This window comes from Cryptotermes secundus, unplaced genomic scaffold, assembly GCF_002891405.2.
Source record: "Cryptotermes secundus unplaced genomic scaffold, Csec_1.0 scaffold2487, whole genome shotgun sequence".
Taxonomy (NCBI): Eukaryota; Metazoa; Arthropoda; class Insecta; order Blattodea; family Kalotermitidae; genus Cryptotermes; species Cryptotermes secundus.
This window is the reverse complement of record NW_019724641.1, coordinates 25,427-41,723: the sequence shown is the minus strand read 5'-3', so window position 1 is coordinate 41,723 and position 16,297 is coordinate 25,427. Positions and strand designations below refer to the sequence as shown.

Below are 16,297 nucleotides of genomic sequence, written 5' to 3'. Positions count from 1 at the left end.
TAGAGGCCTTGCGACGAGCTGATCACACACCCAAGAAGCCCTACCGAATGTGTAAGATTAAGAAAAACCGAAAGTGAACGGAGAAGTTCATGGAGGTAGGCCTAAGACCACTGGGGCTGTAGTGCCAAGAAAAAAAAATCTTCTCTTTACACATCAACCAGTTTTATGAACAACCATATTTTGCTCTGTGAATCCTGTGTAATTTACTGTGTAATTAAACATATATTATGAAGGCATAACTCCATCATTCTTAACCTTGGCACTACATGGAGGAGAAGGGGCAAATCCCCATCACTACCACTATACTCCCAGGGATATAACCCACCGTATGCATTGGATAGGCGGGTGGGTGGGCTGCATAGCTGATCTGAAAGTTAAGGGGAAGATGAAAGTCTTCTATCCCTGCCAAGAATTGAACCCCAGTCATCCAGCCCATAGTCTAGTTCCTATACAGACAGTCTTTGTTTTATGACTCCACAGTTTTTATGTACAGGTGTGAAATGTCTGTGATTCAGAAATGGTGAGTACAACAACCACCATCATCAGTGTGTTGGTTTTCATCATGAACTTCAACCCTCGGCAATCCAATGTCTTGAAAGCAAATAATAAATCTCATGATTTTTTGTTTTAATTGGTATTTTGCTTCAAAATGTACCATTTCTAAGGAAGATAATAATTTTTAGGTTTATTGAAGGAGTAGGCAACTTTGAGTTTCATGAATGCTAAAGATGGCCGCAGTTCCCCTTAATCCTAGTTTTAGATAAGATGTTTGTCTTGAAAACTGTGGTGTTGTTCAGGAATGGTAACCTGTGTAGATGACCAGGGATTGCTGTATAGTGCTTATTTTATAAAATAAAACAATATTTAAATAATAGGTTACTGAAGTCTCTTTCCAAAGTAATATAACAATTATTACATTCTTAACAACATTCATTTAAAATGTATATATATTGGAGGTTAAGAAAGATCCCTCTTTGAAAGTGTATAATGCTTTTCATTTCCAGTTTAGTTTTAAAATCTCACAAATGAGGCTGCTGGGCATGGTGGTGATGTGGTTATTTCATATTTAAACGTTTCCTTTTCATCTTAACTGATTATTTTACATTTAAAGTTTTTCTTTTAATTTTATTGTCAGACTAATAAGATATATAGTTCTGAAGGGCTAAATGTATAATTGTCATTGATTAAAAAATAGTCGAGATGAGCGCTCACCTTGTACTATAAAGACCTGGTTTTACCAAGTATGCTAAATAACTCGGTTAAGTGTTAATATTGTTGGTTGAGGCAATATGCTACAAACTGGAAGGTCACGGGTTCAAGTCCCAATGAGGTCATTGGATTTTTTTCAATGGACATCATCCTTCCGGCTGCATTATGGCCCTGGGATCGACTCAGCCTCTAACAGAAATGAGTATCAAGAATATTCTTGGAATATTCTTGGGGCTAAAGGGTGGCCGGCGTGTAGGGCTTACAACCTTATAACCATCTATGAGCCGATTGTCTAGAAAATGTTGGAACCTGAATGTCTCACAACCCTATGGGCTTCCACTTCCTGTTACAGGGATACCTTTACTTTTTTTTTTTACTTCATAAGTGTCAATATTGTATATTTTTGCTGCCTGTTGCTATAATGTTTCTTTCAGAAAATGCTTCACAGCTTGTCCAATACATAAATATTAAGCTAAGCTGATCTCTGTAATAATCACTGTGACATAAAGGAATCTGAAAGCACAGAGTCAGATATGAGTAGTAATACCAATAATATTGGTAATAAGTAATGTTACTAACAAAATCAACTTCCCTTGATATCAGACTGAAAAATATATTACCATGACAATAAAATCCTACATGAATCCACTCCATGGTGTTAAAATCCCTTCCTTTTAAGTTCATTTTATCTCAATCAGAACAAAAAAAATGATTTTGAAGTTGAGCCTTTATGAGAAGGGATCATATTTTCTTCACATAAAAGAATAGAGCACAGCTCTGAAACAATTCCACCAGCATGTTCTTACAAGTATTTGTGGCTGCAGGAAGAGTGTGCTGGTCCACTGCACGACATAAGTGAAAAGATCAACTCTCACCATCCAGAACTTCATTCTCACCTCTTGCTCTCCATCTTCAAGATGGCAGAAGTAGAGGTGAAAGTTCCTGATACAAATTCAGGTCCACGTATTTCCAACAGTGTCTCCGTTGTTCTCATGCTGTTGTTGAAAGAGTTGCTGGCATCATGACGACTCATGCAAAACGTCCACTAGAATCTACGCTCATACATATCCAACTCTCAACAACTTTCTATTGTGAATGTTATACCTAACAAAGCAGTGAAGTGATCTCAATGCAGAATGCTGTCATATTAGCAATATGAAGTATTCTTTTATTGCCAATGGAGCTTTGAACAACTATTGTAAGTACACAAGAGACATATGAATAGGAAGTTTGTGTTACACTTCATTTCAGTGAAGATATTTCTAACAAAACATATAGCCATTAACTAGAATTGTATCAAGTATTTAAACATTTTATGGACTGAACTTCCATTTATTTAAATCGAGCACTGAATAAATGGAACTACTTTGGAGTTACATGATAAGTGCAATGTATTGTGTCTAAAGTGAGTTACAGTTTGACGATATCTTGCCCTGTCTTCAAGGAGAGAAGATCCTGGATACTTGTTCCTTTGGATACAACTCAAATCAACCAATTCACGAGAAATGTATATCCTTCATAATAAGTGAACTTGTATTTTCGTTTTATTTGATTCTATTTTGGTCTCAAACAAAAACCTGCATCATTGGCATCAGGGTGAATTGCATTTGCGCCATATTATTACCTCTCTCATGCTGGAAGAATACCACTTTTTAAAATTGCCCTAAATTTTGTCATCATCACATTTTCCAAATGTATTCATTGTTGGAGTACAGCATTTGTAGATGAGTTAGTTAATTATGCTTTCTTTTCAAATTGATTCTCTTTCCATAGGTTAAGAATCCCATTTCTAATATGGTTCTTCTTTGGAGGAGTAGTTTCAGGTCATTGACATATTATGGAAATGACTTATAAACTGGGAAGTTGTCCGTAATAGTTTCATGTATATTTCAGAACTAATGTGAGTATAATTTTCTGTGAGTACATTAATTTCAAAGTAATATTTCTTACAAAGGTCAGAGAAATAATGTACGAGGGCACATTGAAAAGTCTTTGCCCCTGTTTCTTTCTCAGCTACAATAATACACATACAGGAAAATCAAAATACAGGCAGTGTTCTAAGTATTTTGACTATTTTTCCACATAGTCACCGCCCTGGTTCAGGCATTTGTCCCATTGCACCACTAGTTTGGAGATGCCGCTGTTGTAGAATTTGGCTGGTTGAGCATGGAACCACCGCTGGGCAACGGTTTTCACGTCGTCATCGGAAATGAACCTCTGGCCTGCCAGGAACTTCTTCAGTGGACCAAAACACGTGGTAATCACTGGGGGTGAGGTCTGGACTATACAGTGCATGATCCATAATCTCCCATCCGAATGACTGCAGTTGGGCGGTGGTTCTGTTTGCCACATGAGGCCTGGCATTGTCATGGAGGAGAACCACATCGTCCATGAGAATCCCTGGGCGCAACTGCAGAGTTACTTAGAACACTGCCTGTATTTTGATTTCCTTGTATGTGTATTATTGTGGCTGAAAAAAAAATATGGGCAAAGACTTTTCGATTTGCCTTCGTACATATGACACATCCTTACTTAGACCTGTAGAAAATTCAAAGCCGGAACAGGAACTCCATCAATTGAAAATTGTCATCAGATAATACAGGTCAAGTATTCATGTCTTTGAAAAATATTTTCTGTTCTTCCAAATTTAGAGTGGTATAGGACAGAATATGGATGTAACAGTACAAGAAAACATAATGACTTCCCTCAGTAACTAATTTTGAATCTCAGATAAAGAAACTATTAGTTCCATAGGCTTCTGAAAATATCAGTACTTAAAATTTTTCAGAACAAGAATATTTCTTTACCCTTAATCTAAAGAAATCAGTGAATTTGATTGTACCATACTTTGATTGAGGTAATGGTGTTTATTTAATATATTAGAATAGGATCAGCTTATAGATTTTCTGTCTGGGAAGCACTGTCTACTTGTTTCTCATTAAAGCCATGATTTCTTCCTGCATTTTAACTTCTGAGAAAGTTGTGTTTCAACCTCAGAACATTTACTGAAAAAAAGTGGGTCTTTTGAAAGTTTCTTTTATGTGCTTTAAGTTGGCTTTTCTGGCGCAATTGCAACCAATCAAAATTAGCATGTTGATACTTTCACCTCTTATCATCAAATAAAATAATATATTTCATAAAATACAGAATATTACAGCCAGTTATTTCCTTATTGCACACTGAGATTGTCTTTGTTTCACTTTGTCTTGAATAATTTTAATCGATTTTGGATTGTGGTCTTCTGAGTTATGGCATCACATAGTTCAGCAGGTGGTTCTCACTGTTCTGGAGAAACTTGTAATAAATCTAACTTCAAGATAGAGGCCCACCTACCAGCGTACACAGTAACGTAACTCAGAAAATTACATTCTAAAATCTCACCTGTCANAATGTAAAATATATATCAGTTTTATTATAATATTTTTTGTTCTACAAATAAAGCTGATATCACTTTTACAAGGTGTATGTGGCTCACAGATCATGTTTGAGATCAATAACATATTGTGTCTCGAAATTTTCACTTCAGTATGTTTTCATTCATGAGAAGAAAGTCATCATCGATGTTCGGCCATTTCCTCATCTAAGAAAGTGTACTACACGTGCAACACTGAGAGAGATACGGAGTGAGCAAGTGAGCACCAGAAACAAGGATCCATTACATATTCTTGCTCCCTCACTCAGTTTTTTAAGTAAACATTAATGTGATAATGAAGAAACATGCAAACAAAAACAATCAGTAAAAAATGTGAATTCATTTTCATCCATGTATTATTATTCTGAATAATTTAGGGTGACCAGATTTCAAACATAGAATATTGGTGAAGGTAGTCTTACTCTCCATTCAAAAGAATGTAATTTGTATGAAACACATAATCATAACATGAAGTATGCATGAGATTTAAATGCTGTGTGGGATCATTGAAGGCATTTTGCTGGTTTCACACTAACAAAATCGTTTGTTGCTCATTAAGTTACATCATCATGTTGGTTACCACATTTTCTGTCAGAGTACGTCTAGATACGGGCACGAGTAATTAACAATTAAGTGTTCTGTTCTCCTGCTGAACTTAATTGAAACACACGGAATATTTTGTTGTTAATTATATCTTGTAACACAAAAAACTTATTTCGATTGTTTTAGACTTATTGGAAGTGAGTACAACCTTATGCAATTATATCAGAATATGAATGTAAGAAAAAGACATCTGGTCACTCTATTGTAAACAAAGACGCATATCATATTAAAAGCGGTTTTATGTTTAGAGTTATTAATGTTAGTTGGTATATTTTTATAAATTAATGCTGTTAACATTACAGTTATAATTTAACTTATCATTTCATTGGTTGTTGTTACTATTATAATTATTATTATTATTATTATTATTATTATTATTAAGTGTGTTGTGTGACTAGTACATTAACTCTTCCTTTTTGAGATGACTGTGATGATTTGTATTGGGTCCCAAAATGTAATATCTAGTCATGAACGTCTTCCTCAAGCCCCTCCCAAGGTGTAAATGGAGCACGTCATTTCATATCAGTAAAGTGATCGACGGTCTATCAAAATGGTGCCAACCAATATGCATTATGTCCAGTTGGGTAGTTAAAAGCCCCACAGTACGTTCATGATGCTTGCTATGTATTCTTGATTTCACTTAATGTGCTCAGTGCATACGTAGGATAGTATAAATTATAGACTAACAGACTTTGTCTTCAACACCTAGGGACCAAGTTTGATGCCTACTGCAGTACTCTTTTCATATCCCCAGAGTTGTTACAAGAACAATCAACATTTCAAATGAGTCCTCTTCGAATTCATCTATTTGTCATCTTTCCCTTAATTAAACCAAGAATGTTGTGAAAACTTAACTTCATTCAGCCAGAAGTTTCATAGCCATTTCACCTGTATCACTTCTTGGATCATTTTCACATTATAGTTGATTGATTAATTATATGCAACCATTTTGTTTTGTTTCATTTAATTTGTTGTACATGACACAGTAGTCCAAATTTTTCAGTACTTGAACTAAACAGCTGTTCATTGATTATGGAGGTTTGCATGTCCAGTAATTGTCATGGTAATGCATATAATCCATGCAAATTTATGAATGATATATTTGTTGTTTTTGTGACATTGTTATAGACAATGGTCAATTCAACTGTTAAAGTATCTTTTACATTAATATTATATTTATGCATCCTGCTGCTGTAGTTGATCACATGCACACACATACATACACTTGAAATACAGTCTCCAGTGCAGCTTAACAGACTAACCCCTTAGTCCCTACTTTCACATAAATTCAACACAAACACAAGATAGCAGCACATACACTCTCCCCATTCTATACAGCAGATGAACAACACGGAAAGTTCGTAGTTCACCCACACCAGCCACCAGAACAGCCGTAATTACAGCTATACACAACAGTATGGTTCAGACACTGAGTAACATAAAACGAACATAACAATGTGTTGCATATTTTTGGCACATTGCTGGTAACCAGCATACCACCCACGAAATACACATTGCTGCAAAGAAAAATAACACCAAACAAGAACACTGTGACACACAGTACATCATTGTACATCATTTTAAGTTATTTTAAAAACATTTTCTTTATTAAATTAATTTAACTTAATTTTACGTATTACATTATTTTAACAGGAACCAGTCTGGTTTAAATAATACACTTCCAGGATCTGCAGCCCTCACCAGCTGTATAATACTAGAATAACTACCACTCAGCACTACAGCCCTGGGTGAGCCTTGGCCTCCTCTACAACCAGTCTCCACAACCAATGCGTGCTGCCATAGGAATGGACCCGAGGCTGGTTGTTAGGTTTCTGAACAATTCTTTTTACAGGATGAGGTTGTAAGCCTCGTGCACAACCCCCCATCCTGGAGAACCAGGTATCTCTCTTAGTCTGAGCTCTACCCTTTGACATTTCCGGCATTGATGACCTTATTGGTAGTTAAACTACCGCCGGCATAGCTCTCCAGGTCACAGAGACACGCAAGCCCCACCACCACGACAAGGTGGAGACACCTTTGGGGGTATAACACTACAATACGTTATAACAGTTTAGGCAGATCATCCTGTTTTCCTGCTGATGTTCCTATGCGACCGAAACGTACTGTTCAATTTACATGAAAGCCTGGACTAAATGGTGATTCGACCAACAATCTCTGAAACGGCGTTGATGACTGTATTGTGTGTGTGTGTCTTTGCCTTCAAATCAAGATATCTTTCATATTATTTTTTAATTTACTGCATATTTACGTATTTATTTTTATTCCAATTATGCTGTATCTGCGGTTTATTTTTACGTATGAATTGTATTGAACTTATGTTGACGGTTACTGCTGAAACATCCTCTGAACCAAACAAAATGTTCATTGTTATCTTGTCATTTCTCCAGACTTCTTGAATGTAAAGTCAGCCCCCAAAGTGAAAGAAAACAAATGGTGTTAATATAATTAATTAAACAATGACACCAAACAGTGTTAATTATTGAATTATCGAGCAGGTTGACGTAGCGGTAACGCTGTGGGTTTGTGTTCGGGAGGCTCTCGATTCAGATCTCGGTCTGGACATGAGCTGTCTTCTTTACTGAGTTTCCTCGTGATTTTCTTCAACCCCTAGGAAAATTCCAATATTTTACCTGGATTAGTTTCTTTCATATAGTTATTCACAAATCAATCTGCTATTCGACGCTACTTAACCTGGGCTACTGACCATGCATTAGCTCAGGAGGTTAGTCGCCGGCTTCCCACCTCGGCGGTCCGGGTTCGAGCCCAAGTCAGATCGTATAGGATATGTTGCGAACAGAGTGGCATTGGGGCGGGTTTTCTCCGAGAACTTCGGCCTTCCCTGCCAATTCTCATGTAACTAACTGTTCCATAATTATATATTGAGGGAAGACCTTAATGACGGCCGTACTAAGTGGACTCAGTCTCACGCAAATCCACGAAAAAGAAACAAAACTAAGATATTAGCATCATCGTAAAATAAGCCAAGCCGGAAACCAAAATTGATAAATCTCATGAATAGTTAAACAGTTCCTTCTAGTGGGCACGCGGTAGCGTAGTTTGATGAGGGGCTATGCTACAAGCCGGAAGGTCGCGGGTTCAAGTCCCGATGAGGTCATTGAAATTTTTTCAATTGACCTAATTCTTCCAGCCGCACTATGGCCCTGGGGTCGACTCTACTCTAACAGAAATGAGTACCACGAATCTTCCTGGGGGTAAAGAGTGGCCGGCGCGTGAGGCTGACAACCTTACCGCCATCTTTGAGCCGATTGTCTAGATAGTGTGGGACCCTCAACGTCTCACAACCCTATGGGCCTTCACGGCCGGTTAGAGGGATACCTTTACTTTTTTTACTAGCGTGACTGGTCAAGATTTTTCTTATTTCAATCATTTATGCCCTTACATGTTTCGGTCTTCAGAGACCATCATCAGAGGGACACCTTTACATCAGCACAGTTGGAAGTTACTATTGCAATATATGTTCCGAACGTTTAAATGTAAGCATATAATATTAATTATATACAATTGGATATAAGATCTAAAGTTTTTACAACTACAGCGGCTGTTCCAATACATTAAGATATTTATAATTGGTCCTTCATTTGAAGGAGAAAGCTCTAGAGCGCATCAAGTGGAGGAACTGTTTTGGAAGAGACTCTGGACCTCTTGTATGACAGATTACTGATTAATGAATGTTAAGATTTTATCGGAATTTATAAACCAAGTAGGTTCGTGTCGTTTTTCTTATTATTTCTCTTGACAGAGGGCCGAACTCGTGCCCCCTTATCGTTCTCGAGAAGAGGGTTCTTTGATGTTCTCCTCTTTGTGTTTGTGGCGAGCTGTGTTGCTTTAATGTATTGGAACGGCAGTTGTAGTTATAAAAACTTTAGATTTTATACCAAATTGTATATTAGTAATATTATATGTATATATTTTAACGCTCGGAACACGTATTGTAATAGTAGCTTCCGACTGTATTGATGTAAAGGTGTCCCTCTGATGATGGTCTCTGAAGACTGAAACATGTTAGGGCGTAAATAATTGAAATAAGGAAATTCTTCACCAGTCCCACTAGACGGAACTGTTTAACTTTTCATGATATTGTTAGTGTGACGGACCGGAATGAAACAAATCGGACAAATCTCAGTTATATTGTCACGTGTTTGAGTGACCATAGACGGAGTTTGCATTGGAGATTAGATTTGCTGACCACTTTTACGCACGACTAGTGAACACACTTAATTATAGCGCCATATCTGATCTCCATATTTTACAGATCACTAAAGCACACACTAAACCTTTTCAGTCTGCTGTGTCTTCACAAGTCGTTTCCTGGTAACGACTTCTAACAGTTAATATTCTTGAGCTTCCGCGCACACTTCGGTACTGTCCGGCGAATATCCTACAACTGCATTAAAGTCTAAACTTGTCCCATAGATGGCCCCTTGGCACGGACCACGTTGAAAACACCGTTTCCGATAGTTCCTGTATTGTTGCGCTCGGATTCGCTGTGGGAATCTGGCTGTTTCTTGGTCGCTGCCTGGTAACGGATGTAGACGCTACATAATCTTAAATACCTACACCTCTTAACTAGCCCTTTTTGTTTTGACAATGAAATATTTGATTATGCTGTCACGTATCTGGGATGCAGTGCAGGGCATTTTGANTCCATATTTTACAGATCACTAAAGCACACACTAAACCTTTTCAGTCTGCTGTGTCTTCACAAGTCGTTTCCTGGTAACGACTTCTAACAGTTAATATTCTTGAGCTTCCGCGCACACTTCGGTACTGTCCGGCGAATATCCTACAACTGCATTAAAGTCTAAACTTGTCCCATAGATGGCCCCTTGGCACGGACCACGTTGAAAACACCGTTTCCGATAGTTCCTGTATTGTTGCGCTCGGATTCGCTGTGGGAATCTGTCTGTTTCTTGGTCGCTGCCTGATAACGGCTGTAGACGCTGCATAATCTTAAATACCTACATCTCTTAACTAACCCTTTTTGTTTTGACAGTGAAATATATGATTATGCTGTCACGTATCTGGGATGCAGTGCAGGGCATTTTGGTGAAATGCAGACCGTCACATTTAATTTATATCACGGTAGAAAATTCGTTTTTATTTTTCATCTGAATATAGGATATATGAAATAATAATGAAATTTTTAAAATTATTAATGAACAGAAGAAAGTATGGAAGAAAAGTTGAAGGCAACACCTGTTGGTCTGTAAATGGTTTCAGGAAAATTTGGCAATCGCACAAATAAAATAATTATTCCAAGTTTCAGAGCTTGAATAATGAAATTTAAGTCGCAATTCAGGACTTCACATCTCATCCACTGCCTCATCACAAAGACAAGCAGAACCCTCTGGTGGTTCCATTGCTGTTAACAAAACACTCCGCGAACCCGTCTGTCTCATTATCTCAATGCACAACTACTTAAGCTCAAATATGTATAATCACTTAGGCTAATATTGCTTCAGAACAAAACGAAATCACCCATCATAATGTAGATATCATTGTAGTCTGAAAAAATTCGTGCACTGATACAATGTGTCACGCCAGGATGTGTGGGTAATGCAATTGGTGATTCTGTGAACATTTTTGTTATATGAAATCTGTTGTTGACATGTGTAAATTCTATTCAATAAACCTGTTTTCTTTACTTAATAGCAATCATTTCCCTTCTGTCAACGAGTTAATTGCGACGAAATTAAATCTGTAAATGGACTAAGTAATTACTTTCATACGTAGTTCTCAGATTCTTAAGAACCTCGTCTGAAATTTGTTTGCAACAGAGATGTAAGATTCTTATGAACCCCTCCATTAGACTAGTGACAAATCTCTCCTATTTGCATAAAAAATTGTACTCAACAAATAATTTCTTTACAGCATTTTTTTTTTCAAAATGAGGATACCTGGGTTCCCACATACGTTTCGCAGGATACAGGTAAGGGTTTTGAAGAGTTTCATAATTTGTACTTTTCTCCAACTATAATTAGAATGATTAAGTCAAGGAGGATGAAGTGGGAAGGGCATATAGCACGAATAGGGAGAAGAAGAATGCATATAGGATATTGGTGGGAAAGCCAGAGGCAAAGAGACACTGGGAAAACCAAGGAGTAGTTGGGAGGACAATATTAAAATGGATCCTAGAGAGATATGATGGGATGGTATGGATTAGATTGATCTGACTGAAGATCGGGATCAGTGGATGGCTCTTGTGAACGCGGTAATGAACCTTTGGGTTTCATAAAATGCTGGGAAATTCTTGAGTAGCTGCATAATAGTCTGCTTCTCAACAAGGACTCAGCTCCATATTAATTTAATTTAATTTAATTCTCAAAACCACGAAATAGCCATGTTCATGGAATATGTGCTTCCAATAGATCTTTCCTTACGTATGTTGAAATAGAGAGTTCAAATGATGTAACATGTCTGAACTCTGAACCTCTCCTTGTTTATCTGTTGAATTGAGCTGCTGTCTCCCATAGCGGCCCTTGACCAGGATGGAAGGGGCCGTGTTGGGAGGAAAAATAATGTGCTTGACAGAAATCAGGCTCAATTAATCGTCCCCATACTGCAGTCTCCCTCGAGTGGTGCCAGTGACGTGTTCTCATATGCTACGGAAAATCTTTGCAGTTAAAAATATTAACAACTGTGGCGCTGTGCATGTAGTGTAAAAATGTTACCCAAAGAACGTGGCAGGAAAATGAACGGGGTACAAAGAGGAGATGTTTTCATCCTTCTTACAGCTGTGGTGTTTATGCTTCGGTTTACCGAAATTGAATCAAGTAGGTATTGAATGTGTGCAAATAATATCATGAAATCATTATTATTATATATGTCACCTGAGTCATTTATTTTTATGATAGAACAGCGTAGATTTCCGAATTTTGTGGAAATGCATGTAAACGGGTCAGACTTTTAATGTTCGATCGGTTCAATTTGGAGGTCCTTTCTTTTTCAACGACGCAACAAATGCTTCAAAGATCCTGCATGAAGCTACAATTTACGTCTGATAATACTATATAAATAATGTATTGATAAGTTACTCAAACAGAAACTGTTAGAAATATTTGAAAGCAAAAGAAAAAACGTAAAATTTTACTCCATATTTTAAGGGCTTCTAAATGCTATTGTAATAACTGCAGTCGGGTTTCTCAACATTGCTTCATAAGATACTTCAGTTAAGTCTGTAGACTGTTGTTTCGTTTGAGTGAGGTGAAGCTTGGTAACAATGCAGTTGTGCTGTTGAAGGAAAGGAAGGAAAGTGACGCACTTGTAACTAACTCCCTATTGTAACCGACAATCATTATGCAGTCCTTACCCTGTATAATGGACTCGACCAAATCAACTGCACATTCGGCTTGGAACGGCCAAGTCTAAAAACATGGATATTACTTGTCCCGAGCTCGATCCCAGGTCAGATCGTGTGGGATTTGTGGTTGACCAAGTGGCGCTGGGGCAGGTTTTCTCCGAGTACTTCGGTTTCCCTTGCCGATTTTCATTCCATCTATTGCTTCACACTCATCATCATCATCATCCGAGACTGGTATAACAGGTCAAACAGCGACCGACGTACCAAGTGGACTCAGTCTCACCCCACCACAAGAAACTAAAAAGTAAAAGCTATATGAAATTTGTAATGTTGTATTTTAGCGTCCTGTTGCACTGATTCTCATCCATGATACGTATGTAACGGCCGTCTTGTAGTGCACTCAATTTCATATGTCGCTTCTTACTACATGTTTCGGCAACATTGTGCCATCCTCAGGTGCTTTATTTACGCTAAGCTATTGCACTGCTTGCCATCATGTGTCTTTCATAAAATTATTAAAATGTACATTCTTCATAACTATAATAAAATTTGTATACACTAAAACTTGTTAAGAGTATTCATCTTATGCGACTTAATTCAAACTCGCATATTGTATGGTTCTTCCACTATGGGAGTCGTTTTTCTTACATTTTTTGTGTACTGTGTCTTGTGATGTGTCCTTCCTTTTTGGCTGCGAGAGTTGTAATAGCTTAGCGTAAATAAAGCACCTGAGGATGGCACAATGTTGCCGAAACATGTAGTGAAGTGACATGTGAAATTGAGTGCACTACAAGATGGCCATTACATACATATCATGTATATGAAAGTCTATAAGCATTTTTCGCTACTGAAATTATAGGTGAACGCAAGAATTTTGGAGGCATATGAGAACACATTCGAAAGCTAACATGATTCTGGTGTCGTAATCGATACGTGTTTCTTGAATAGACTTATGAAAACTTCAAACTTAAACACTGAATTTAGCTTTCAGAATGAGTAAGCAAACTCAACCACGGCTCGCGGTTAACTTGCCTGATCTTACGTAAGCACAATTTTTGTCATAATTTAGGTTATGTTAGTTGGCAAACTTCGTTTAAATGTGTACAGTTATGTACATCATGCACAAACGTTTGTTTGATTGCTTACATTTACCTTTATTTAAAGGCGTATGACCCAGAAACTGAAACATTCGAACTAAGTAGTCGAACACATTAACATTTAGTTTGTGGTGGGATCGAAAGTAATTCAAAAGTTGTCTGTTTTTAATCCCGTTTTTATTTAGTTAACTACATTAACAGTGCAACCTAACCTGCAACAAGGCGCTAAGGCTTAGTGCGTAGTTCCCTTGTGTTTTATGAATTTGTATGAGTAAACACATATAATTAAATGGTAAAAAAGTGAAAGTAAACCTTTCCCTGTAACAGGCCGTGAAGACCCATAGGGTTGTAAGACGTTGAGGCTCCCACATTATCTATAAAATCGGCTCACAGATGGCGGTAAGGTTGTCAGCCTTACGCGCCGGCCGCGCTTTACTCTCCAGGAAATTATTTAATTCCTGGTACTGATTTATGTTAGAGGTTGAGTCGACCCCAGGGCCACAGTGCGGCTAGAAGGATTAGGTCAACTGAAAAAAAAATCCAATAATCACATCGGGACTTGATCCCACGACCTTTCGGCTTGTAGCATAGTGTCTCAACCAACTACGCTACCGCGTGCCCAAATTAAATATTAACTTAATTTAAATACTGTTTAAATCTCCGAGGAAGTGAATAAGAGTGCGAAATTTATGCATCATTTACCATCAAAAATAATTGAAATCTTTTGCGTGCATATAATGCAATATCTGTAAATCACCCAGTGGCTAGTATTAGCTATCATATACGCCCATTTTTTTTTACAATAGTGTATTTTACTTTGTTACTAAATCCAAGTTGTTGGTCTTATTTTGTCATAACTTCTCATGTGTTTGTATTCTTGTGCAGAAATATTAGTTAACAATAGCATTGTGTAATTGTTGTTTCTAATTAAATTAGAAATGAAAATTTCCATGAAAAATCTTCTGGTCACTATTCAGTTCTTCCGAAATAGTTCTGTCCTTGGAAATTTGATTTCAAACTTAAGCTATGACGTTAATCGCTGATAGAATATACACGTATTTAACTTATGAATGAATAATTTTGTTTAAATTCGCCTCTGTTGTGGATCTGTGCCATTTTTCTTTCGCGGTTTGTTTCTATAGAGGTCCATTTTTGAAATTCGATAATTTCCAAACCCAAAATCAAAATGTCTCCCTTATATAGTAGGAATTAATTAGTTGCAGCTCTTTCTGGAGGTCCATAAGTGCAAACTCGACATCAAGTAATCGATTTCGACATTTAAATGCGACAATAACAACTTACTTGCCTTTGTTGTTACAGTGTAATATTCCAGTTATATATTTAATAAATATTTTAGAAGATAGGCCCACAAATAATCCTCATCCACTAGAGGATACAAATAGATCTATGCGTGATGCAACATTTAGGCTCTCGTTATGTGAACCAACGTACCTAATTCCACAACATATCTCCCCTTGATCAATTTTAGAACTAACGTCTAACATACGAGACAGTTTGCCAGCTGCCACCTGTGTAAGCCTGTGAGATTCGTACTCATTTCTTGAGGTACATGATCTATCATTATTGCTGTATTATAATTGACATAAACATGCTAGTAAAATTATAGACTTGAAAGGATTCTTATGATGGTGTATGCTGTACAGAACTAATAGGCTTTCGTCTCCGAAACGTTGTGGTTTTTTGTCTTTATATACCAGACGATGGATAGAGTCCAAACTAAGCCTAATAGTTCTGTATAGTAAAATTATATCAATGCGTTGTTTCTTGTAGGAATTTCTTAATTTCCCAATATTCTCTTCAAACAACAAATATTTTTTTCAGTCACATTTTCTTTACTTCCCTTGAACCGAACACGTGATTAAGAGTTGATCCTCTAACGCCATGTCATCATCACGACTGCAGAGAAGCACAGCGGAATAACACAGAAGTTTAATGAGTAGTTGGCTCATAGTCATTCCCAAGTATGGCGTCATTAACATCTAAAAGAAACACTCATTTAGAGACTCCATTGTGTCATCACATGTATTTTGTATTTATATTTATATAATCATTCATAAGAGATACATATACGTTGTATTTTTAATACTATAGAAAACAAATAGATAACGACCTTAGCCCATAAGCAACACTGCTCGAAACATAAAATATTTCCTCGACATATACAATTAAAAATGTCTGTTAATGGCGTCAGAATGGCACCGAAATATGTGACATTTGAATTACTGCTGGAAGAGGGGAACACATAACGAGAATGATAATCAGCATACTGAAAATAAACGTGATTTAGTGAGTTGCGTGAAAGAGTTCGTGTTATCTGTCTAATTAGACTGGTTAAAGTACATTACCAGAAGATTGGCACAGTGAATAAAACACACGATTTCACGTGATTTCTTTTATGAATATGTAGTATTGTACTGTACACGTGATACTGTCTAATATGGCCCGTTTGCTTCTAAAGGCACGTCCACATTACTCGTGCTCGCCAGGCTTGTGTTCGTCGGGAGACTCGTCTGGCGTTTACTTGTGCTCGTAAATCTTCGTCCACACTACTTCAGTTGCTCGCCAGGCTTCGGCGCGTGAGGATCCGTATATTTTACTCGTTGTGTGTATAGG

The 16,297-nt window shown here is 37.2% G+C and overlaps 2 protein-coding genes across 2 annotated transcripts in view; both read left to right on the top strand.

Moving 5' to 3' along the window:
* Positions 1-3,259, top strand: part of LOC111862623 — a 200,443-nt gene extending 197,184 nt beyond the window's left edge. Inside the window, exon 13 of the mRNA XM_023848141.2 lies at positions 2,034-3,259. Coding sequence (XP_023703909.1) covers positions 2,034-2,234 — 201 coding nt within the window. The 3' untranslated portion in view covers positions 2,235-3,259. The remainder of the gene's footprint in view (positions 1-2,033) is intronic.
* Positions 3,260-11,797: 8,538 nt separating this feature from the next.
* LOC111862621 (apolipophorins) overlaps positions 11,798-16,297 on the top strand; it is a gene marked incomplete at its 3' end in the record, with an annotated part of 29,396 nt that continues 24,896 nt past the window's right edge. The window contains exon 1 of the mRNA XM_023848140.2: positions 11,798-12,039. Coding sequence (XP_023703908.1) covers positions 11,931-12,039 — 109 coding nt within the window. The remainder of the gene's footprint in view (positions 12,040-16,297) is intronic.